We start from the raw sequence: 24,824 nt of genomic DNA on the forward strand, positions 1-24,824 counted from the left end.
GGGGGGGTGGGGGGCACTCAGCGGGCCGGTTCAGAGCCACTATAGCTCTGGGAATGAAGCTGTTCCTGAGTCTGGAGGTTCGGGCGTAGAAGGCCTTGTAACGTCTGCCGGAGGGAAGTAGTTCGAACAGTCCATTACAAGGGTGTGAGGAGTCTTTATGGATGCTGACGGCCTTCCTGAGGCACCGTGTGTGGTAGATGCCCTCCAAGGCTGGTAGCTGTGTCCCAATAATCCACTGCGCTCTGTGGATGACGCGCTGAAGAGCTCTCCTCTCCGCCTCCGTGCAGCTGAGATACCACACAGAGATGCCATGTGTTAATAGGCGTACAAGATCATGAGGGGCATGGATAAAGTGAACACTTGCAGTCTTTCCCCAGGGTAGAGAATTCTAAACATGGAGGACAATCTGAAATATCACCTATCCATGTTTTCCACAGATGCTGCCTGACCCGCGGTGTTACTCCAGCACTGTGTGAAACGTCACCTATCCATGTTCTCCACAGATGCTGCCTGACCCGCTGAGTTACTCCAGCACTGTGTGAAACGTCGCCTATCCATGTTCTCCACAGATGCTGCCTGACCCGCTGAGTTACTCCAGCACTGTGTGAAACGTCACCTATCCATGTGCTCCACAGATGCTGCCTGACCCGCTGAGTTACTCCAGCACTCTGTGTCCTTTTGTTTAACAATAAGCACATGCGACTTTCTCAATAAACCTTCCGTGAGTCTCTCCAGCAATTTAGACAATAGACGCAGGGGTAGGCCATTCGGCCCTTCGAGCCAGCACCACCATTCACTGTGATCATGGCTGATCAGCCCCAATCAGTACCCCGTTCCTGCCTTCTCCCCATATCCCCTGATTCTGCTATCTTTAAGAGCCCTATCTAGCTCTCTCTTGAAAGTACACAGGGAACCGGCCTACTCCGCCCTCTGAGGCAGAGAATTCCATACACTATCTATTTGTGTCTATCTTTTATCTTCACCTCCAGATTTGGAAATGTACAGGTGAGAGGCTGGAAGGGAAAGATGGTGCGGGTTTCCGCAGAGGGACTGTCATGCCCAGACCACCAAGAGCCTCATACCTGCGGTCTTCTTGTTCCTCTGGACGAGTGTGATATTCCTCCAGAGCGGTGACGATTTCTGCATGTCCAGCCTGTCGGGCCAAATCCAGAGCATCGCTTCCCGTGCAGTCACACACGCCGACCCATGCAGCTCCAAGACTCAGCAAGTTCCTCACCGCTTCCAGCTGCCCACTGTACGCTGCACACATGGTGGCAGTCCAGTAGTAACTGTCCTGGCAGTTTATATCGCTCGCTCCTGTCTCCAGCAACCACCGAAGCATTTTTATGTCCCCATTCTGAGCAGATTTCAGCAGCAGATGCCCATTCCTCTGCCCTCCCTCGACCTGATGCCCACTGGGGCCACCTGCCCGCACTCTCCTCCGCTCGGCCTTGTGTTTACGGACTGCACTGGAGCTGGTGCTTGTGCTGGTGCTGATGCTGGCCTGGCTGCGGGAAGCAAGGACGCTCTCTTAGAAGCTCCTGGCCTGCTCCCCGTCCAACCCTCCCTCCCTGGGGAGGGGAGAGCAGCGCACACGCCGTTCACCGTCCCTCCAAGCGTATTGTATCCATATATGCCTGGGTGGGACCGCATACGCTCGGCAAGAGATTCTATGGCTAATGCAAATAGCATCGGGGAAAGAGCGCATCCTTGTCTATTGCCCCATAATAGGTAACATTTAGATGAAAGCATTTGATTGGTTAGTATTCTGGCAGTCGGATTAGTATATAGAAGCTTCAGCCATGAGATGAAGTTTTCTCCCAATTGGAATTTTTCCAACGCTGTGAAAAGATAAGGCCATTCAACTTGGTCGAAAGCTTTTCCGCGTCCAATGAGATGATTGCTAGGTCTTTGTTTGGTATTCTATGCGAATAAATTATATTAAACAGTCATCTGAGATTATAAAATGACTGTCGTTTAGGTATGAACCCGGTTTGATCTGGGTGTTCAAGTTTGCCAATGACTAGGCTGAGTCTACGAGCCAAAGTCTTGGCTAGAATCTTCTGGTCAGTATTTAAAAGGGCAATTGCTCTACAAGATCCCGGCTCTTCCAGGTTCATATCTTTTTTAGGGATTAACGTGATAATTGATTCCGCTAGAGTCTGCGGTCAGGTCTGCTCTTTGAACGCTTGGGTATAGAGGCTTTGTAGGCGTGGGGGAAATTATGTTGTTACATTTTTTGTAAAATTCATTATTGCGCCCGTCTGGGACAGGAGTTTTTACATTTTACAGTGATTTATTGGTCTCTGAAATGTCCTTTATTGTTATCTCTGCACCTAATTCCTCACATTCAGTTTCACTGAGGGATGGGAGATTGCACTTATCAAGAAAGGTCTTCATCTTCACTGAATCGACTGACGTTTGTGACGAGTATATGGTTTGATAAATTGTTGAAATCTTTCGTTAATACCTTTGCGCAGTGAGAGCAGTCCACCTTTTTCTGATCTGATTTTATGTATGGTACGGTCATTCTCTAATTAACGAAGTTGTCGTGCCAAAGGTTTATGGGGTTTATCGCCGAATAGAAAGTGTTTTTGTTTGGTGTATTGAAATGCCCTACTGATTCTTGCCGCAAGTATCTGGTTTAATTTGAATTTGAGTGCAGCTATCTTATTGTGTTTTCTTGTGGACGGGTCAGCCGCATTTTCTAAGTCTAATTGCTTTATTTATTTTTCTAACTACAATTGTTCTGCCCTATTTCTCTTATTCTGTGAAGCTTGGTATGAAATGATGCAGCATCTGAGGTAGGCTTTAAATGTTTCCCAAAGCAAAGATGGAGAGATACCAGGAGTTTCATTTATCTCAAAGAAGATTTCCATCTGTGGTTTCAGGTAGTCACAACACCTAGGCTCTGCAAGTATTTGTGGGTTAAATCTCCAGCACAGCTGTCTATTTGTCATTCCTTCCAGTTTTACGGAAAATGTAAGAGGGCAATTAACTGAAATAATGATATTATGATATTTTGGGTTGTAGGTGTATGGCAGAAGTTTGGAGTCAACCAGGAAATAATCTATTCTTGTATACATATTATGCACACCTGAGTAGAAGGAATATTCTCTTCCTGAAGGATTGGCAATCCTCCATACGTCCTTTATATTTGTGTTGTTTATCTAAGTGTTCAGAAGTTCACTGGACTTGGATGTGATTATTCTCTGAAATGAAGATCGATCTAGGTATTGGTCAAATACACTGTCTAGACCCCCCCCCCCCCCCGATTATCAAATTGGACTGGGACATATCTGGTATTAAATTAAATATTTTATTGAAAAGTTAAGGGTTATCTAAATTTGGAACGTATATCTTCACCAACGTCAATGAGATTGAGTACATTGCTCCGGATACTATAATGTACATACCTTCCTTATCAGCTATTGTGGACATATGTTTGAACGGAATATCTTTACGGATTAGCATTGCTGTTCCCCTGGCTTTAGAGGAATAGGTGGAGTGATACAACTGCCAATCCACCTACCCCTCAGCCTGTTATGTGATTCGTTCTTGAGGCAAGTCTCCTGAAGGAATATTATGTCACTCTTAAGAGATTTTAAGTGGGCTAGTATTTTACCCCTTTTTATTGGTTCATTTGCGCCCCTGACGTTCCAACTACAAAACGTGATTCCTTTCCCCCAGTTTTGCTCGCTACATCATCTTGCATATCGAAGGTTATACGATCTCTGCTGAATTAAATGGTCCGACACGGTGATTAAAGTATTTATTTTGTGGATATTTTGCACATCTATGGAATGTGGGAGGAAACCGGAGCACCCAGAGAAAACCCACGTGGTCACAGGGAGAATGTGCAAACTCCATTTAGAGAGAACCCGTAGTCAGGATCGAACCAGGGTCTCTTGCGCAGTGACAGCATCTCTACCACTGCGCCACCCCAAGTATTCGGGGAACCCCTTTTATTTACATAAAGGGTGGTAGCGGCCTGGAACGCATTGCCTGGGGTGGAAGACACAAAAAGCAGGAGCAACTCAGCGGGACAGGCAGCATCTCTGGAGAGAAGGAATGGGCGACGTTTCGGGTTGAGACCCTTCTTCTGGGGTGGTGGTGGAGGCTTTAGATAGGCACGTGGATATGGAGAGAAGAGGGATAGGGATCATGTTAAGGCACAAACATTGATCCTGTGCTGTACTGGGCTATATTCAGCCTGGGGGATCCACAGTGAGGGAAACAAAGGGGGACCCGGCGTGGGGGTGCCGCCGGGAACGAAGGGGGACCACAAATGGAAAGTGTTAAAATGCTTTGTGTAAAATGGAATTCTTTGCAACTCTTTCGGCGCCCTTTAGGTGGCGACTCTTTGTGTGTGAAACGCAAAGAACATGTGCCTATAAAGTTTCATTCATTCACGGAGAGAAAGGGTTTGGAGATGCTGCCTGTCCCGCTGCGTTGATGTTAGGTTGCAGGGTGACCTGGACTGGTTGAGTGTGTGGGCAGATGTGTGGCAGGTGCAGTATAATATAGATAAATGTGAGGTTATCCACTTTGGTGGCAAAACAAGGGGGCAGATTATTATCTCAATGGGGTTAGGTTAGGTAAGGGGGAGGTACAGGGAGACCTGGGTGTCCTTGTACACAGGTCACTGAAAGTTGGCGTGCAGGTACAGAAGGCAGTGACGAAAGCTAATGGCATATTGGCCTTCATAACAAGAGGATTTCAGTATAGGAGTAGAGAGGTTCTTCAGCAGTTGTATAGGGCTCTGGTGAGACCACATCTGGAGTATTGTGTACAATTTTGGTCTCCTAATTTGAGGAAGGACATCCTTGTGATTGAGGCAGTGCAGCGTAGGTTCACATGATTGATGCCTGGGATGGCGGGACTGTGATATGAGGAAAGATTGAAAAGACTAGCCTTGTATTCACTGGAGTTTAGAAGGATGAGAGGAGATCTTATAGAAACATAAAATTATAAAAGGACTGGACAAGATAGATGCAGGAAAAATGATCCCAATGTTGAGCGAGCCTAGAACCAGGGGCACAGTCTTAGAATAGGAGGACATTTAAGACTGAGGTGAGAAAAAAGGTTTTCACCCAGAGAGATGTCAATTTGTGTAATTCCCTGCCACAGAGGGCAGTGGAGGCTAAATCACTGGATGGATTTAAGATAGAGTTAGATTGAGCTCTAGGGGCTAGTGGAATCAAGGGATATGGGGAGAAGGCAGGCACGGGTTATTGATTGGGGACGAACAGCCATGATCACAATGAATGGCGGTGCTGGCTCGAAGGGCCGAATAGCATCCTCCTGCACCTATTTTCTATGTATGTTTACTCCAGCTTTTTGTGTCTATCTACAATTCAACCCTCTCTGGTCCGGAAATGGTTTAGTTCACGCCCCCTCGGGACGCGCATTGTATGGGCGGTTCTGTCCAACACAGCAGAGCAGGCAGTTACATGTCACACGCTGCAGCGTCCTTAACTGGGTCGCCGCTCCTCGCTCACCCCCCCCCCCCCCTCCCTATCACCCTCCAACTCACTCTCACATCACGTGTACTCGGCAGCGGGTCGGGCAGCGTCTGTGGGGCGGTGAGACGGTCATTGCTGGGGGTTTACCAGCTCCTACCCGGGGTCATACATCATTCCCACTGTCTTTTATTGACACCCCTCCCACCCTTCATCCTGCTCATCTCCACCCTCCTCCGCGCGCTCAACTCCCATCCCCGCCTCCCTCATTTCCCTTCTATCTCCCCCCCCCCTCCTCAGAGCCAGGGTGAAAAATGGGTTTCCTCATCTTACTCCCTAATGGCCCACCCCTTATTCTTAAACTGTGACCCCCTGGTTCTGGACTCCCCCAACATCGGGAACATTTTTTCTGCATCTAGACTTTTTCACAGAGAGAGTTGTGAGTGTGGAATTCTCTGCTTCAGAGCGCGGTGGAGGCCAGTTCTCTGGATACTTTCAAGAGAGAGCTAGTTAGGGCTCTTAAAGATAGCGGAGTCAAGGGATATGGGGAGAAGGCAGGAACGGGGTACTGACTGGGCAAGATCAGCCATGATCACATTGAATGGTGGTGCTGCCGAATGGCCTAATCCTACACCTATTGTCGATAACCTGTTTTACACGTTTCTAGAAGATCCCTTTCACCCTTCCAAATTCCAGTGAATACAAGCCCAGTTGATCCATTCTTTCATTATATGTCAATCCTGCCTGTTGTATTAACTGGATAACACTGAGATAGGAGTTTGTCACTGGATCTCTGTACACATACAATAATGAACCAACACCAATGGCCTTCGCTACATCAGGCAGAGGCTGACATGACAGGCAGCGGGTGTTATAATAAATCGGATTTAATATGTACAAAGCCATGTTACAATGTCACCACAAGCTGCACAAAAACGTGCAGAAGAAACATCCATTGCATCAATAGTCAGATTTTCTATAAATTAGTTTCCCAAAGAGCAACAGATGCAACAATAGTCAATGGGGATTGGATAGATGTTGTATACATAGACTTTGGTAAAGTTGACGACAAGATTCTTATAGAACATAGAAAAGTACAACACAGGCCCTTCGGCCCACAATGTCCATTCTGAACATGATGCCAAAATAACCTCATCGCTTCTGCCTGTATATGATCCATAATCCCCCCCATAACCACGTGCCTCTTAAACACCACTATCATATCTGCCTCCACCACCACCCTTGACCACGTGTTCCAGGCCCCCATCACTTTGTAACAAAGTAAAACTTGCCCACACATCTAAATATGACTAAAACTCTCATCTTGTTTGTTTCTATGTCTGTCTGTGCGGAGTTCCTGAAATTACGCCAAAACGGTACAAAATAGCACTACAATTATGGACCACCTTAATCACCGTTGTCCTGTGGTGTGATGTAACACGTTTAGTTCAGATTGATGGTATATTTTACAAGTCATTCACATTTTAAACCTTTAGAAACAGTGTTACATTCTATAGTCTAACGGCATCATGTTCGGCACGGACATTGTACTGCACTAAGAATTTAAAAAAATACAGAGAAAAGACAAAGAGACGGAGAACACGGACAGAATCTTCAAACCCCAATCGGTGACATCACGGCTTGTTGGTGACCATGGTCCCCAATTCCTCATAGTTCATACAGTCTGTAATCTTCATCTGTCCAGTGATCTCCCCTCCCCCTACACGCCCCCACAGTGTCAGGCTGGGGGGCTCTGGGACCATGGACAGGGGGCTCACATCTGACACAGAGATGAGACAGCAGCAAACTCGTTCCCCATCACCCAGCGACGGGGTGCACTGTGACCCCCCCCCCCCACGTACACCGGTCCGCACTCTGCAACACTCCCGGTCGCACACCGTCACGCTCCTTGTTCCTGCGAGAGAGAAGGAGAGAGGGAGAGAGGGAGAGAAGGTCCTGTGTTAGTGACCGGGCATTATGGCCCATCCATCCCGTGCACTAGGGGGCAGCGTCACCCCACAAAGTTAGCTGAGAAAGAGGGGGTGTCTGGGGGGCAGATGGGGGGGGGGGTCGGGGGAAGTGAAGAGGGGAGAGGGGGGGAAGAGGGGAGAGGGGGGGGGGAAGAGGTGAGAGGGGGGGAAGAGGGGAGAGGGGGGGGAAGAGGGGAGAGGGCGAGAGGGGGGGGTGAGAGGGGGAGAGGGGAGGGGGAAGAGGGGAGAGGGGAAGAGGGGAGAGGGGATGAGAGGGGGGGAAGAGGGGAGAGGGGGGGGAAGAGGTGAGGGGGGGGGATAAGAGGGGAGAGGGGGGGGAAGAGGGGAGAGGGGGGAAGAGGGGAGAGGGGGGAAGAGGGGGGGAAGAGGTGGAGAGGGGGGGAAGAGGGGATGAGGGGGGGGAAGAGGGGAGAGGGGGGGGAACGAGGGGAGAGGGGGGGAAGAGGGGAGAGGGGAATGAGGGAGAGGGGAGAGGGGGGGAAGAGGGAGAGGGGAGAGGGGGAAGAGGGGATGGGGAGAGGGGGGAAGAGGGGGAGAGGGGGGGGGGAAGAGGGAGGAGAGGGGGGGAAGAGGGGAGAGGGGGGGAAGAGGGGAGAGGGGGGGAAGAGGGGAGAGGGGGGGAAGAGGGGGGGGAAGAGGTGAGAGGGGGGGAAGAGGGGAGAGGGGGGGGAAGAGGGGAGCGGGGGGGGGAGAGGGGAGAGGGGGGGAAGAGGGGAGAGGGGGGGGAAGAGGGGAGAGGGGGGGGAAGAGGGGAGAGGGGGGGGAAGAGGGGAGAGGGGGGGGAAGAGGGGAGAGGGGGGAAGAGGGGAAAGAGGGGAGAGGGGGGGAAGAGGGGAGAGGGGGGAAGAGGGGAGAGGGGGGAAGAGGGGAGAGGGGGGAAGAGGGGAGATGGGGGAAGAGGGGAGATGGGGAAGAGGGAAGAGGGGGGAAGAGGGGAGGAGAGGGGGGGGAAAGAGGGGAGAGGGGGGAATAGGGGTGAGGGGGGAAGAGGGGAGAGGGCGGGGGGAAGAGGGGAGAGGGCGGGGGGAAGAGGGGTGAGAGGGAAGAAGGGTGGGGAAGAGGGAAGAAGGGTGGGGAAGAGGGAAGAAGGGTGGGGAAGAGGGAAGAAGGGTGGGGAAGAGGGAAGAAGGGTGTGAAGAGGGAGGGGAAGTGGGAAGAGGGGGGGAGAGGGGAGGGTGGGAAGAAGGGAGTGAGGGACTGGGATAGAGAGGGGGGGGAAGAGGCCGAGGGTGTGAAGGTGAGGACACTCACGGCAGTTTCTGCGGAGTTTCGATGCCCGGTCTCCCAGCACGCAACAGCGAGAAGAATCACAGCGAGAAGGATCGCAGCGAGAAGGAACACGGAGAGAACGATCGCCCAACGACTCTTGGACCCTGGAGGAGATATTGTCACACAGTGGTGAACCTGGAGTCTGGTTTAATTTCGAGATACAGCGCGGAAACAGGCCCTTCGGCCTACTGAGTCGGCACTGACCAGCAATCCCCGCTCACTAACACAACCCTACACGGGAAACAATTTACAATTATCGTCAAATATCCAACAAACCCACACGTCTTTGGAATGTGGGAGGATCCCGGAGAAACCCACGCAGGTCACGGGGAGAACGTGCAATCTCCGTACAGACAGCACCCGTAGTCAGGATCAAACCCAGGTCTCTGGTGCTGTGAGGCAGCAACTCTACCCGCAGGGACACTGTGCTGCCCGCTGGAAACGTTTATAGGGATATGGGGAGAAGGCAGGAACGGGTACTGATTGTGGATGAGCAGCCATGATCACATTGAATGGTGGTGCTAGCTCGTGGGGCCGAATGGCCTTCACCTGCACCTATTGTCTTTAAGTGATAGGAGTAGAATGATTCAATCATGGTTGATCTATCTCTCCCTCCCAACCCCATTCTCCTGCCCTCTCCTCATAATCTCTGACACCCATACTAATCAAGAATCTATCTATCTCTTAAAAATAACCACTGATGGCCTCCACAGCCTTCTGTGGCAAAGAATTCCACAGATTCACCACCCTCTTGTTAACGAGATTTCCCCTAGTCTCCGTCCTAAATGAAAGTCCTTCAACTCTGAGGCTATGACCTTACGCCCTGGACTCTCCCACGAGTGGAAACATCCTCTCCACATCCAAATCCAAAATCAACCCAACCTCTCCCTGTAACTGAAACCATCTAATCCAGGCAGCATTCTGGTAAACTACCTCTGCACCTACTCCAATCCCTCCACATATCCCGTGTAATGGGGCGACCAGAACTACACACAATACTCCATATGGGGCTTAACCAGAGTCGTATACAACTGCATCATGACTTCCTACATCTTGTGTTCAATGGCCCTATATATTGAAGGCAAACACACCACACGCCTTCTTTACCACCCTATCTACTGGTGCTGCCACCTTTAGTGGGCTAAGGGCTTGAACTCTCTGCGGTTTAGCTGGACTTTACACTGTGCTGCCTTGCAGAGCCGATGTCCACACCGACCGTGGAGGTCAGCCGCAACTCGTCGCATCTCACGCTGAACTGCTCCACCATCAGCGGCTGCCCCATCACCTACCGTTGGGACTAGTGTAGATGGGGCATGTTGGTGGGCTGGGAGGAGTAGGGCCGAATGGCCTGTTCCCGTACTGCATGACTCTCCCATTGTACAGAGACCCAGCATTGACCCACTCACCTCCGGGCAGGGCGACGGAGAGCAGCGTTGCAGGGAATGCGTCGCTGACCCGGCGGCTGCAGCAATCTTCTGCGATGCAGGTGTAGGTGCAGGTGCAGGTGTGCTGCCCCGGGTCCGGCAGGTACAGCACGGCTCCGGGGAAGGTGGCGTTCCCCACGCCAGGATCCTGCGATCGCCGCTCCCACCGGTAGGTGACGGGGCAGCCGCTGACAGTGGAGCAGTCCAGCGTGAGATGCGACGAGTTGCGGCTGACCTCCACGGTCGGTGTGGACATCGGCTCTGCAAGGCAGCACAGTGTAAAGTCCAGCTAAACCGCAGGGAGTTCAAGCCCTTAGCCCACTAAAGGTGGCAGCACCAGCAGATAGGGTGGTAAAGAAGGCGTGTGGTGTGTTTGCCTTCAATATATAGGGGCATTGAACACAAGATGCAGGAAGTCATGTAGGAAGATGTAGGAAGTCATGATGCAGTTGTATACGACTCTGGTTAAGCCCCATATGGAGTATTGTGTGTAGTTCTGGTCTCCCCATTACACGGGATATGTGGAGGGATTGGAGTAGGTGCAGAGGTAGTTTACCAGAATGCTGCCTGGATTAGATGGTTTCAGCTACAGGGAGAGGTTGGGTTGATTTTGGATTTGGATGTGGAGAGGATGTTTCCACTCGTGGAAGAGTCCAGGGCGTGAGGTCATAGCCTCAGAGTTGAAGGACTTTCATTTAGGACGGAGACTAGGGGAAATCTCGTTAACAAGAGGGTGGTGAATCTGTGGAATTCTTTGCCACAGAAGGCTGTGGAGGCCATCAGTGGTTATTTTTAAGAGATAGATAGATTCTTGATTAGTATGGGTGTCAGAGGTTATGAGGAGAGGGCAGGAGAATGGGGTTGGGAGGGAGAGATAGATCAACCATGATTGAATCATTCTACTCCTATCACTTAAAGACAATAGGTGCAGGTGAAGGCCATTCGGCCCCACGAGCTAGCACCACCATTCAATGTGATCATGGCTGCTCATCCACAATCAGTACCCGTTCCTGCCTTCTCCCCATATCCCTTGACTCCGCTATCTTTAAGAGCTCTGTCTAGGTCTCTCTTGAAAGCATCCAGAGAATTGGCCTCCACCGCCATCTGAGGCGGAGAATTCCTTCGTGGGGGAACCGCCGGGAACTAAGGGGGATCACAAATGGAATGTGTTAAAATGCTTTGTGTAAAATGGAATTATTTGTAACTCTGTCGGTGCCCTTTAGGTGGCAACTCTTTGCATACCATGGGTGTGAAACACAAAGAACATGTGGCAATAAAGTTTCATTCATTCATGGAGAGAAAGTGTTTAGAGTGCTGTGTGCAGGCGGGTGGGACTGGGCCAGAATGCCAAGGGGGTCAGCATGGACCATGTGGGCCGAAGGGCCAGTCTGGATACTGTCCAACTCTCCACGATGCTACTCACCGACCACTCGCAGCTCAAAGCGCTCCCGGTCACGGTTCCTCAGATCCCTCCCCAAGTAGTTTATCTGCACCTCGTACGTCCCCTGGTCACCCGGCCTCAGGGCCCGCAGCTCGATGAAGGCGTCCCGTCGGAAGTGGACCCTGTCCCTGTAGGATGGGCGGACCATGTACGGATACTCCGGGCTGTCAGACTTCCAGGCCAGGATTGCAAGATCGGGATGGATCCGCCCCATTGCCACCTCGAACCTCTCCTGGCTGTGATGTAGGACGGGGAACCTCACCGTTCCACCCACGGGGACGGTGGTGATGGAGCCCGCGGTGGCTGACGTTCCTACTCTGCACAGCGCCGCAGTGTGGAGGCCTGCAACACAACAAGGGCCGGGGATGGTACACAATCCAGCGGTGATGGGGGCTGACTTAGAAACATAGAAAATAGGTGCAGGAATAGGCCATTCGGCCCTTCGAGCCTGCACCGCCATTCAATATGATCATGGATGATCATCCCTCAGTATCCTGTACCTGCCTTCTCTCCATACCCCCTGATCCTTCTAGCCACAAGGGTCACATCTAACTCCCTCTTAAATATAGCCAATGAACTGGCCTCAACTACCTTCTGTGGCAGAGTTCCAGAGATTCACCACTCTCTGCGTGAAAAATGTTCTTCTCATCCCGGTTCTAAAGGATGTCCCCTCTACCCTTAAGCTGTGATCCCTTGTCCTGGACTTCCCCAACATCGGGAACAATCTTCCTGCGTCTAGCCTGTCCAATCCCTTAAGAATGTTGTAAATTTCTATAAGATCCCCCCTCAATCTCATAAATTCTAGCGAGTACAGTCTGAGTCTATCCAGTCTTTCTTCATAAGAAAGTCCTGACATCCCAGGAATCAGTCAGGTGAACCTTCTCTGCACTCCCTCTATGGCAATAATGTCCTTCCTCAGATTTGGAGACCAAAACTGTACGTAATACTCCAGGTGTGGTCTCACCAAACCTTGTACAACTGCAGCAGAACCTCCCTGCTCCTATACTCAAATCCTTTTGCTATGAATGCCAACATACAATTTGCTTTCTTTATTGCCTGCATGCCTACTTTCAATGACTGGTGTACCATGACACCCAGGTCTCGTTGCATCTCCCCTTTTCCAAATCGGCCACCATTTAGATAATAGTCAGCTTTCTTGTTTTTGCCACCAAAGTGGATAACCTCACATTTATCCACATTATACTGCATCTGCCATGCATTTGCCCACTCACCCAGCCTATCCAAGTCACCTTGCAACCTCCTAGCATCCTCTTCACAGCTAACACTGCCCCCCAGCTTCGTGTCATCCACAAACTTGGAGATGTTGCATTCAATTCCCTCGTCCAAATCATTAACATATAGTGTAAATAGCTGGGGTCCCAGCACTGAGCCTTGCGGTACCCCACTAGTCACTGCCTGCCATTCTGAAAAGGACCCGTTTACTCCAGATGACAGATGGCACAATGGGCTAAGTGTTCGGCTGGCGACCGGAAGGAGGCCGGTTCGAATCCCGCTTGGAGTGCATACTGTCGTTGTGTCCTTGGGCACACCTTTGCCTGTGTGTGAATGTGTGTGAGTGATTGGTGGTGGTCGGAGGGGCCGTAGGCGCAGAATGGCAGCCACGCTTCCGTCAGTCTGCCCCAGGGCAGCTGTGGCTACAGAAGTAGCTTACCACCACCGAGTGTGACTGAGGAGTGAATGAATAATGCGATTTAAAGCGCCTTCAGTATTAGAAAGGCGCTATATAAATCCCATCCATTATTATTATTACTCTTTGCTCCTGTTTGCCAGTCACTGCCAGCCTGTGCCACGCGACAGTAAGAGTAGGAATGGAGCGAGGTGGAGGATAAATGCGTGGCTGAAAGACTGGTGCAGAGGGCAGGGATTCAAGTTTCTGGATAATTGGGAGTTCTTTTGGGGAAGTTGGGACCTATACAGAAAGGATGGGTTGCACTTGAACCCGAGGGGGACCAATATCCTGGCGGGGAAATTCGCAAAGGCTACTGGGGAGACTTTAAACTAGAACGGTTGGGGCGAGGGACTCAAATAGAGAAAGCTAGTAGACAGAATGGGAGGCAAGAAGCAGAAAATGGAAGCACTCGGGCACAAGAGGAGAAAGAAAAAAAAGGAAATAAACAGAGAAGAAGAGACGGGGGGTTTCTTAAATGTGCATATTTTAATGCTAGGAGCATTGTAAGAAAGGTGGATGAGCTTGGAGTCTGGATAGACACCTGGAAGTATGATGTTGTGGCGATCAGTGAAACATGGTTGCAGAAGGGCTGTGATTGGAAACTAAATATTCCAGGATTTCGTTGCTTCAAGTGTGATAGAATTGGAGGGGCAAGAGGTGGAGGTGTTGCATTACTAGTCAGGGAAGATATTACAGCAGTGCTTTGGCAGGATAGATTGGAGGGCTCATCTAGGGAGGCTATTTGGGTGGAACTGAGAAGTGGGAAAGGTGTAGCAACACTTATAGGGGTGTATTATAGACCGCCAAATGGGGAACGAGAATTGGAAGAGCAAATATGTAAGGAGATTGCAGATATTAGTAGTAAGCACAAAGTAGTGATTGTGGGAGATTTCAACTTTCCACACATAAACTGGGAAACACATTCGGTAAATGGGCTGGATGGTTTGGAGTTTGTAAAATGTGTGCAGGATAGTTTTTTGCAGCAATACATAGAGGTACCTACTAGAGGAGGGGCAGTGTTGGACCTCCTGTTAGGAAATGAGACGGGACAGGTGGCGGAGGTATGCGTTGGGGAGCACTTCGGGTCCAGTGATCACAATACCATTAGTTTCAATATAATTATGGAGAGGGTCAGAACTGGACCTAGGGTTGAAATTTTTGATTGGAGAAAGGCTAACTTTGATGAGATGCTAAATGATTTAAAAGGAGTGAACTGGGACATTTTGTTTTATGGGAAGGATGTAGAAGATAAATGGAGGACATTTAAAGGGGAAATTTTAAGAGTACAGAATCTTTATGTTCCTGTTCGGTTGAAAGGAAACAGTAAAAAGTGGAAAGAGCCCTGGTTTTAAAGGGAAATTGGACATCTTGTTCAGAAAAAGAGTGAGATCTACAATAATTATAGGCAGCATGAAGTAAATGACATGCTTGAGGAGTATAAGGAATGTAAAAAGAATCTTAAGAAAGAAATTAGAAAAGCTAAAAGAAGACATGAGGTTGCTTTGGCAAGTAAGGTGAAAGTAAATCCAAAGGGTTTCTACAGCTATATTAATAGCAAAAGGATAACGAGGGATAAATGTGATCCATTGGAGAGACGGAGTGGACAGCTATCTGCAGAGCCAAAAGAGATGGGGGAGATATTGAACAATTTCTTTTCTTCGGTATTCACCAAGGAGAAGGATATTGAATAATGTAAGGTAAGGGAAACTAGTAGAGTAGCTATGGATACTATGAGTTTCAAAGTAAAAGAAGTACTGACACTTTTGAAAAATATAAAAGTGGATAAGTCTCCAGGTCCTGACAGGATATTCACTAGGACAGTGAGGGAAGTTAGTGTAGAGATAGCCGGGGCTATGACAGAAATATTTCAAATGTCATTAGAAACGGGAATAGTCCCCGAGGATTGGCGTACTGCGCATGTTGTTCCATTGTTTAAAAAGGGTTCTAAGAGTAAACCTAGCAATTATAGGCCTGTTAGTTTTGACTTCAGTGGTGGGCAAATTAATGGAAAAGATACTTAGAGATAATATATATAAGCATCTGGATAAACAGGGTCTGATTAGGAACAGTCAACATGGATTTGTGCCTGGAAGGTCATGTTTGACTAATCTTCTTGAATTTTTTGAAGAGGTTACTAGGGAAATTGACGAGGGTAAAGCAGTGGATGTTGTCTATATGGACTTTAGTAAGGCCTTTGACAAGGTTCATCATGGAAGGTTGGTTAAGAAGGTTCAACTGTTGGGTATAAATGCAGGAATAGCAAGATGGATTCAACAGTGGCTGAATGGGAGAAGCCAGAGGGTAATGGTGGATGGCTGTTTGTCGGGTTGGAGGCAGGTGACTAGTGGGGTGCCTCAGGGATCTGTGTTGGGTCCTTTGTTGTTTGTCATGTACATCAATGATCTGGATGAAGGGGTGGTAAATTGGATTAGTAAGTATGCAAATGATACCAAGATAGGGGGTGTTGTGGATAATGAAGAGGATTTCCAAAGTCTACAGAGTGATTTAGGCCATTTGGAAAAATGGGCTGAAAGATGGCAGATGGAGTTTAATGCTGATAAATGTGAGGTGCTACACCTTGGCAGGACAAATCAAAATAGGACGTACATGGTAAATGGTAGGGAATTGAAGAATACAGTTGAACAGAGGGATCTGGGAATAACCGTGCATAGTTCCTTGAAGGTGGAATCTCATATAGATAGGGTGGTAAAGAAAGCTTTTGGTATGCTAGCTTTTATAAATCAGAGCATTGAGTATAGAAGCTGGGATGTAATGTTAAAATTGTACAAGGCATTGGTGAGACCAAATCTGGAGTATGGTGTACAATTTTGGTCGCCCAATTATAGGAAGGATGTCAAAAAAATAGAGAGTACAGAGGAGATTTACTAGAATGTTGCCTGGGTTTCAACAACTAAGTTACAGAGAAAGGTTGAATAAGTTAGGTCTTTATTCTCTGGAGCGCAGAAGGTTAAGGGGGGCATGATAGAGGTCTTTAAAATGATGAGAGGGATAGACAGAGTTGATGTGGATCAGCTTTTCCCTTTGAGAAAAGGGAAGATTCAAACAAGAGGACATGACTTCAGAATTAAGGGACAGAAGTTAAGGGGTAACATGAGGGGGAACTTCTTTACTCAGAGAGTGGTAGCGGTGTGGAATGAGCTTCTAGTGGAAGTGGTGGAGGCAGGTTCGTTGGTATCATTTAAAAATAAATTGGATAGGCATATGGATGCGAAGGGAATGGAGGGTTATGGTATGAGTGCAGGCAGGTGGGACTAAGGGAAAAAAGTTGTTTGGCACTGACTTGTAGGGCCGAGATGGCCTGTTTCCGTGCTGTAATTGTTATATGATTATATGGTTAATTCTCTGTCCACATCAATACTGAACCCCTAATACCGTGTGCTTTAAGTTTGTACACTAATCTCTTATGTGGGACCTTGTCGAAAGCCTTCTGAAAGTCCAGATATAACACATCCACTCGTTCTCCCCTATCCACACTACTAGTTACATCCTCGAAAAATTCTATAAAATTCGTCACACATGATTTACCTTTCGTAAATCTATGCTGACTTTGTCCAATGATTTGACCACTTTCCAAATGTGCTGCTATCCCATCTTTAATAACTGACTCTAGCAGTTTCCCCACTACCGATGTTAGACTAACTGTAATTCCCCGTTTTCTCTCTTCCTCCCTTTTTAAAAAGTGGGGTTACATTAGCTACCCTCCAATCCTCAGGAACTACTCCAGAATCTAGAGTTTTGAAAAATTATCACTAATGCACCCACTATTTCTGGAGTTACTTCCTTAAGTACTCTGGGATGCAGCCTATCTGGCCCTGGGGATTTATCGGCTAATCCATTCAATTTACCTAATACCACATCCCGGCTAACCTGGATTTCACTCAGTTCCTCCATCTCATTTGACCCGCGGTCCCCTGCCATTTCCGGCACATTATTTATGTCTTCCTTGGTGAAGACGGAACCAAAGTAGGTATCCAATTGGTCCGCCATGTCCTTGTTCCCCATGATCAATTCACCTGTTTCTGACTGCAAGGGACCTACATTTGTTTTTATTAATCTCTTTCTCTTCAAATATCTATAAAAACTTTTGCGTCAGTTTTTATGTTCCCTGACAGTTTTCTTTCATAACCTATTTTCCCTTCCCTAATTAAGCCATTTGTCCGCCTCTGCTGGTCTCTGAATTTCTCCCAGTCCTCTGGTAGGCTGCATTTTCTGGCTAATTTGTACGCTTCATCTTTTGCTTTGATACTATCCCTGATTTCCCTTATTATCCACGGATGTACTACCTTCCCTGATTTATTCTTTTGCCAAACTGGGATGAACATTTGTTGTAGTTCATACATGCAGTCTTTAAATGCCTTCCATTGCATATCCACCGTCAACCCTTTAAGAATTAATTGCCAGTCAATCTTGGCCAATTCACGTCTCATACCCTCAAAGTTACCTTTCTTTAAGTTCAGAACCATTGTTTCTGAATTAACAATGTCACTCTCCATACTAATGAAGAACTCACCCATATTATGGTCGCTCTTGTCCACGGGGCCACGCACAACAAGACTGCTAACTAACCCTTCCTCATTACTCAGTACCCAGTCTAGAATAGCCTGCTCTCTCATTGGTTCCTCTACATGTTGGTTTAGAAAACTATCCCGCATACATTCCAAGAAATCCTCTTCCTCACAACCCCTGCCAATTTGATTCACCCAATCTCTATGTAGATTGAAGTCACCCATTATAACTATTTTACCTTTGTTGCACGCATTTCTAATTTCCTGTTTGATGCCATCCCCAACTTTGCTACTACTGCTAGGTGGCCTTTACACAACTCCCACTAGCGTTTTCTGCCCCTTAGTGTTTCGCAGCACTACCCATATCGATTCCACATCCCCCAAGCTAATGTCCTTCCTTTCAATTGCGTTAATCTCCTCTCTAACCAGCAACGCTACCCCACCTCCTTTTCCTTTCTGTCGATCCCTCCTGAATATTGAATATCCCTGGATGATCAGCTCCCAGCCTTGGTCACCCTGGAGCCATGTCTCCATGATCCAGACTATGTCATAATCATTAATAGCTATCTGCACATTCAACTCATCCACCTTATTACGAATTCTCCTTGCATTAAGACACAAAGCCTTCAGGCTTGTTTTTACAACACTCTTACCCCTTACACAATTATGTTGAAGTGCCCCTTTTTGATTTTGCCCTGGATTTGTCTGCCTGCCTGATTTTTGCCCTGGATTTGTCTGGGTGCTACCCTTCTCTGCCTCCTGCCTCACACACTGTCCACTAGCTTTCTCTATTTGAGTCCCTCCCCCCAACCGTTCTAGTTTAAAGTCTCCGCAGTAGCCTTTGTAAATCTCCCCGCCAGGATATTGGTCCCCCTCGTGTTCAAGTGCAACCCATCCTTTTTGTACAGGTCGCACCTTCCACAAAAGAGGTCCCAATGATCCAGAAACTTGAATCCCTGCCCTCTGCACCAGTTCTTCAACCACGCATTTATCCTCCACCTCGCTCCATTTCTACTCTTACTGTCGCGTGGCACAGGCAGTAATCCCGAGATTGTTACCTTTGCGGTCCTTCTCTTTAACTCTCCTCCTAACTCCCTAAATTCTCCTTTCAGGACCTCTACTCTTTTTCGACCTATGTCATTGGTACCTATACGTACCACGACCTCGGGCTCCATCATGCAGAGCAGACAAGGCACCGTGCAACACTCGGCTTGTAAACGCTAGAATTCAGAAGATTGAGGGGGGTTCTTATAGAAACTTAGAAAATTCTTAAGGGGTTGGACAGGCTAGATGCAGGAAGATTATTCCCGATGTTGGGGAAGTCCAGAACCAGGGGTCTAAGTTTAAGGATAAGTGGGAAGTCTTTTACGACCGAGATGAGAAAATCATTTTTTACACAGGTGAATCTGTGGAATTCTCTGCCACAGAAAGTAGTTGAGGCCAGTTCATTGGCTATATTTAAGAGGGAGTTAGATGTGGCCCTTGTGGCTAAAGGGATCAGGGGGTATGGAGAGAAGGCAGGGATGGGATACGGAGTTGGATGAACAGCCATGATCATATCGAATGGCGGTGCAAGCTCGAAGGGCCGGATGGCCTACTCCTGCACCTATTTTCTATGTTTCTATGATAGGCAACATGTAGTGGCCGCACCAGTGTGGACCTCTGGTCACCGTGCTATAGGAAGGTGCAGTGGAGGTTCACCAGCACATTGCATGTGACAGGTACAGCACAGAAACAGGCCCTTCAGCCCATCTCACCTCTGCCAACCAAAGTGTCTACACAAACTCATCCCATCTGCCTACATCTGGCCCATATGGAAAAATGTTCGCCATGTTGGGGGAGTCCAGAACCGAGGGTCACAGCTTAAGACTAAGGGGTAGGCCATTTAGGACTTTTTCACACGGGGAGTTGTGAGTCTGTGTAATTCTCTGCCTCAAGTGGAGGTCGGTTCTCTAAAAACTTTCAAGAGAGAGCTAGGTAGGGCTCTTAATGATCATGGATTCAGGGGATATGGGGAGAAGGCAGGAACGAGGTACTGATTGTGGATGATCAGCCATGATCACATTGAATGGCGGTACTGGCACGAAGGGCCGAATGACCTACTCCTGCACCTATTGTCTATTGAGATGCGGAAAAACTTTTTCACCAGAGAGTTGTGAGTCTGTGGAATTCTCTGCCACAGAGGCAATGGAGACCAATTCACTGGATGTTTTCAAGAGAAAGTTAGATATGGCTCTCAGGACTAACGGAATTAAGGGATAAGGGGAAAAAGCAGGAATGATGATCATCCATGATCATATAGAATGGTGATGCTGGCTCGAAGGGCCTACTCCTGCACCTATTGTTTCTAAATTCCTTCAAATTATCCATATCAATGTACCTGTCCAAATGTTTAATATCTGCAGTACGCTGAAGCAAGAGAGGCCTTTAGACTCTGGTCAGAGGCAGGTCGGCCTAAACAGGGGGTATTGCTAGATATGAAAAAACGCACAAATGCTAGAGTTAAATATGCACTTCGTTTTATTAAGAACAATGAAAACACAATGAGAGCAGACTCGCTTGCCAGGAAGCTACAGAATAACAACCTTACTAACTTCTGGAAAGAGGTCAGAGTAATGAATAACAGCAAAACACCCCTACCGTCTGACATTGAAGGTGTTAGTAGCCCAGAAAAAATAGCTGAGAGTTGGCGTGAGCACTACTGTAAACTTTTTAACTGTGTTAAAAGTAACCCAGTTAGAATTAATCATGAACTTATTGATCTCTCTGTAGATATGGTAGTTAGGGCAGCAGATGTCTATGATGCCATTAACATGTTGGATAACAACAAAGCCTGTGGTATGGACTGCATTACTGCAGAACATCTAAAATATGCCAGCTATAAGCTCTGCCCTTTGCTTTCCATGTGTTTTAATGGCTGTCTGGTTCATGGTGTCTTGCCAAATGATATTATGTCTGTAATGCTAGTGCCTGTGATTAAAGCTAAGGCTGGTAGGCTCAACAGTATTGATAATTATCGACCTATTGCACTAGCCAGTATCTTATCTAAAGTACTGGAGAATACTGCTGACAAATCTAGAAATGTATGTCCTTACTACTGACAATCAGTTTGGGTTCAAAAGAAAACATGGAACTGACCTGTGTATCTATGCTCTTAAAGAGATTGTGTTCAGGTACACATGCCTGAATTCATCTGTATTCCTATGTTTTATTGATGCATCCAAGGCATTTGATAAAATTAACCATGAACACTTGTTTGTAAAATTGTTAAATAGAGGTGCCCCTAAATTCTTAGTGAGAATCTTAGTGTTCTGGTATGCCCATCAAACGTTTTACGTTAAATGGGACAATGTTGTATCTGCTCCATTCTGTGTTAGTAACGGAGTGCGGCAAGGAGGAATTTTGTCTCCTATTTTATTTAATGTTTATATGGACGAATTGTCAAATCAGTTAAATAGGCTAAAAACTGGCTGTCTTGTGGGCAACACTATTGTTAATCATCTGATGTATGCAGATGACCTGGTCCTGCTCTGTCCATTTAATGCTGGGCTGCAGCAGTTGCTGAAGGTGTGCTCTCAGTATGGCCTTGATTATGACATTAAGTATAACGCTAAGAAAAGCCGCATAATGGTAATTAGAAGCGCTGAGGACAGGGAATCAACTTTTCCGACCTTTTATTTGTCAGACAGTCCTCTTGCTGTGTGTGAGGAAATTAAATACTTAGATCATGTCATATCTGATGACTGGAAGGATGACAAAGACGCTGTAAAATTTATCTTCAAGCCAACATGCTTATAAGGAAGTTTTATATGTGCTCTGATTCTGTGAAGTGTTCCCTGTTCAGAACCTGCATCACACCGTTATATACTGCTCAATTGTGGTCTAATTATAAGAAAAAGAGTATGCAGAGGCTTAAGGTTGCATACAATGATGCAATGAGGTTGCTACTTCGTGTCCCTAGGTGGCAAGTGCCAGTCAATTGTTTGTGTCCACTAGAGTGCCAACCTGTGAGGCACTCTTAAGACAGCTGATGTTTAGTTTTATGTGTCGCCTGGACAAATCAGAGAACCACATAATTGAAGCCCTAGTCAGCCCTCTGAAAAGCTGCTATAGATTCACTTCTAGGCTAAGACGGCATTGGTGCAATAGCTTATATATATTTTAGGCTAATATGCAATTTTTTAATGTATCTTTGTAATTCTTTGTACTGTTTGATGTGTTATATGGACCTGTGTCTGAAATAAAGCTTTAATAATACTAACCTCTACAGCTTCCTCTGGCAGCTCATTCTATACCCCCCCCCCCCCCCCACGTGAAAAGTGTGACTATTAGGCCCCTGATGTCGTACATTTTGAAGATTTTAAGGAAAGTAAGTGGTTTATAATCTGTTTACCCCAAGACATTGCATAGTGGTATGATTGGCCAACTTAGAGAAGTTGAGATACATATATACCTAGAAAATAGGTGCGGGAGTAGGCCATTCGTCCCTTCGAGCCAGCACCGCCATTCAATGTGATTATGGCGGATCATCCAAAATCAGTATCCCTTTCCTGCCATTTCCCCCATATCCCTTGATTCCGTTAGCACGAAGAGCTAAATCGCTCTTGAAAACATCCCGTGAATTGGCCTCCACTGCCTTCTGTGGCAGAAAATTCCACAGATTCACAACTAGTTAGTGACTAGTTAGAGAACCTTCTTCCCTAACCAGTCTGCAGAAGGGTCTCGACCTGAAACGTCACCCATTCCCTGTCTCCAGAGATGCTGTCTGTCCCACTGAGTTACTGCAGCATTGTGTGTCTGTCTGTAAGCTGTTTGTGTCTGAAAACTAAACCACAGCCAGGGCTCAGATGAACCCACATCTTAAAGTATGTACAGGAGCCGAGAACATGGTCTGCATAGCGGTAGAGTTGCTGCCTCACAGCGCCAGAGACCCGGGTTCGATCCTGACTACGGGTGCTGTCTGTACTGAGTTTGAAAGTTTTCCGTGACTGTGTGGGTTTTCTCCGGGTGCCCCAGTTTTCTCCCACATCTCCACCAGTCTAAAGGGTCACCTGTTCATTACCCCCATCGACTCAGCGCCGACCAGCGATCACCCCATACGCTTGTTCTATCCTACACACACTAGCGACAATTTACAGAAGCCAATTAACCTACTGAGATAGACACAAAATGCTGGAGTAACTCAGCGGGACGGGCAGCACCTCTGGACAAAAGGAATGGGTGACGTTTCGGGTCGAGACCCTTCTTCAGACCCGAAATGTCACCCGGTGGAAACCCACGCGGTCACGGGGAGACCATACAAACCCCGTACAGACAGCGCCCGGAGTCAGCATCTAAACCTGGGTCCCTGGCGCTGTGAGGCAGCAGCAACGCGCGGGCCGAGTGGCCTCTCTCTCTGTGTACCTGCCAGCAGCCGCAGCAGACATCCCGCCTTCCAGATAGATCGCCGCATCCCTGGCGGTCTCCCGGTCCGGTCTGCTCAACGGGCGCCGACTCCACGCTTGTACCGAGTCACCCCGAGTCAAGCGGCGCTGGGCTGGAGGAGAGAGCGAGATGTATTAGTGCGGGGGATGAAGGCGGGGGGGGGGTCATGGCAAGGGTCGGAGAGATGCAGGGGTGGGGAGGGGAGGAAGATGCAGCGGGAGGGGAGATGGGGGTAGAAATGCGGGGAGGGGGGGTGCGTGGGGAGAGTGACGGGGAGGTGGAGAAGTGAGGGGGGGGGGGGTAGGTGGGAGTCGGTAGGAGCAGAGGGAGAGGCAGCATCTATGGAGAGAAGGAATGGCCGAAGTTTCGCGTCGAGACACTTCTTCAGACCGGTTAGGGAGAAGGGAAACGAGTGATATAGACCGTGATGTGAAGAGATAAAGAACAATGAAGGAAAGATCTGCAAAAATGTTACGTTGATAAAGTTAAACAGGCTGTTTGTTGGGTCAAAATGCGAGGGAGAGAGAGAGGGAGGGAGGGGGAGAGGGAGAGAGAGAGAGAGAGAGCTCCCTCTCCAGAGAGAGAGAGGGAGGGGGAGAGGGGGGGGTGGAGGAGAGAGAGGGAGGGGGAGGGTAGGGGGAGAGAGAGAGAGAGAGGGGGAGGGAGAGAGGGGAGAGCTCTCTCTCTCCCTCCCCCCCCCCCTCTCCAGAGAGAGAGAGAGGGAGGGAGAGAGAGGGAGGGGGGAGAGGGAGATATCTATCTATCTATCTATCTATCTCTCTATCTCTCTATCTCTCTCTCTCTATATATATATATATATATATATATATATATGCCGGGGCTACCTGACGTGAGAGAAAGCAATATACATACCACTGGGCTGTGAGCTGCCGGGAGCGGAGACAGGAACTCACCAGCAACCAAAGATCCTACCGCTATAAGATCTTTGCCAGCAACGGCAGGAACTGAGATCCAGAGAACTGTGGATTGTAAATTTGAATTAAACCGCTCTCATCGTGAATTGGTTTAAAGTTGAACTGCGCATTGAACTGAGCCAATGAGTGGGGTCAGGGCGGTGCTTGAGCGTCATCGCATTCAAAGATATTTGCTAAGATAATGTGAGCGCCACAGATCCGCCCTCGCCCTGGGAACCGGGACATTAATGCTCCTAACAAAGGTGGCCGCGCTTCATCAAAGTTGCCGACTGCACAGAAACTACAGCAAGATGAGGAATAAGGTGCAGTGGAGAGGGTGGGGAGAGACACGGGGAGACAGGGGAGGAGCCAGGGAGGCATCTAACGCTGTCGGTGACCTCGCAGTGACCTCCTCCTCACTGAATTACGCTCAACACCTCTGTTCAGTCCGTCTACCAAGCGCAGGCTCAGCGAACACTTCGCCCAACACCTCCGCTCAGTCCGCCTTAACCCACCTGATCTCCCGGTGGCTCAGCACTTCAACTCCTCCTCCCATTCCCAATCTGACCTTTCTCTCCTGGGCCTCCTCCATTGTCAGAGTGAGGCCCAGTGCAAATTGGAGGAACAGCGCCTCATATTTCACTTGGGTAGTTTACACTAGTATGAACATACTAGTATGAACA

At 48.2% G+C, this 24,824-nt stretch overlaps 1 protein-coding gene across 1 annotated transcript; it reads right to left on the reverse strand.

Annotated features, from left to right (window-relative positions):
• Window positions 1-6,869: 6,869 nt before the first annotated feature.
• Window positions 6,870-23,305, reverse strand: LOC116990036 (hepatocyte cell adhesion molecule-like). Its single transcript, XM_033047560.1, has 5 exons — window positions 23,207-23,305; window positions 11,570-11,929; window positions 10,129-10,407; window positions 8,678-8,826; window positions 6,870-6,884 (listed from the first exon to the last, which is right to left on the reverse strand). The coding sequence occupies exons 1-5, from the start codon at window positions 23,253-23,255 to the stop codon at window positions 6,870-6,872; spliced, it is 852 nt and encodes a 283-aa protein (XP_032903451.1). The 5' UTR covers window positions 23,256-23,305.
• Between the last annotated feature and the right edge of the window lie 1,519 nt (window positions 23,306-24,824).

This window comes from Amblyraja radiata, chromosome 30 (genome assembly GCF_010909765.2).
Source record: "Amblyraja radiata isolate CabotCenter1 chromosome 30, sAmbRad1.1.pri, whole genome shotgun sequence".
NCBI lineage: Eukaryota > Metazoa > Chordata > Chondrichthyes > Rajiformes > Rajidae > Amblyraja > Amblyraja radiata.

Coding starts and splice junctions, on each gene's coding strand:
- LOC116990036 (XM_033047560.1), bottom strand. CDS start 23,255: ATGCGGCGATCTATCTGGAAGGCGGGATGTCTGCTGCGGCTGCTGGCA. Junction 11,930..23,206: donor TCTGCTGCGGCTGCTGGCAG/GTACACAGAGAG, acceptor GTTGTGTTGCAG/GCCTCCACACTGCGGCGCTG. Junction 10,408..11,569: donor CTTTGAGCTGCGAGTGGTCG/GTGAGTAGCATC, acceptor GCTGCCTTGCAG/AGCCGATGTCCACACCGACC.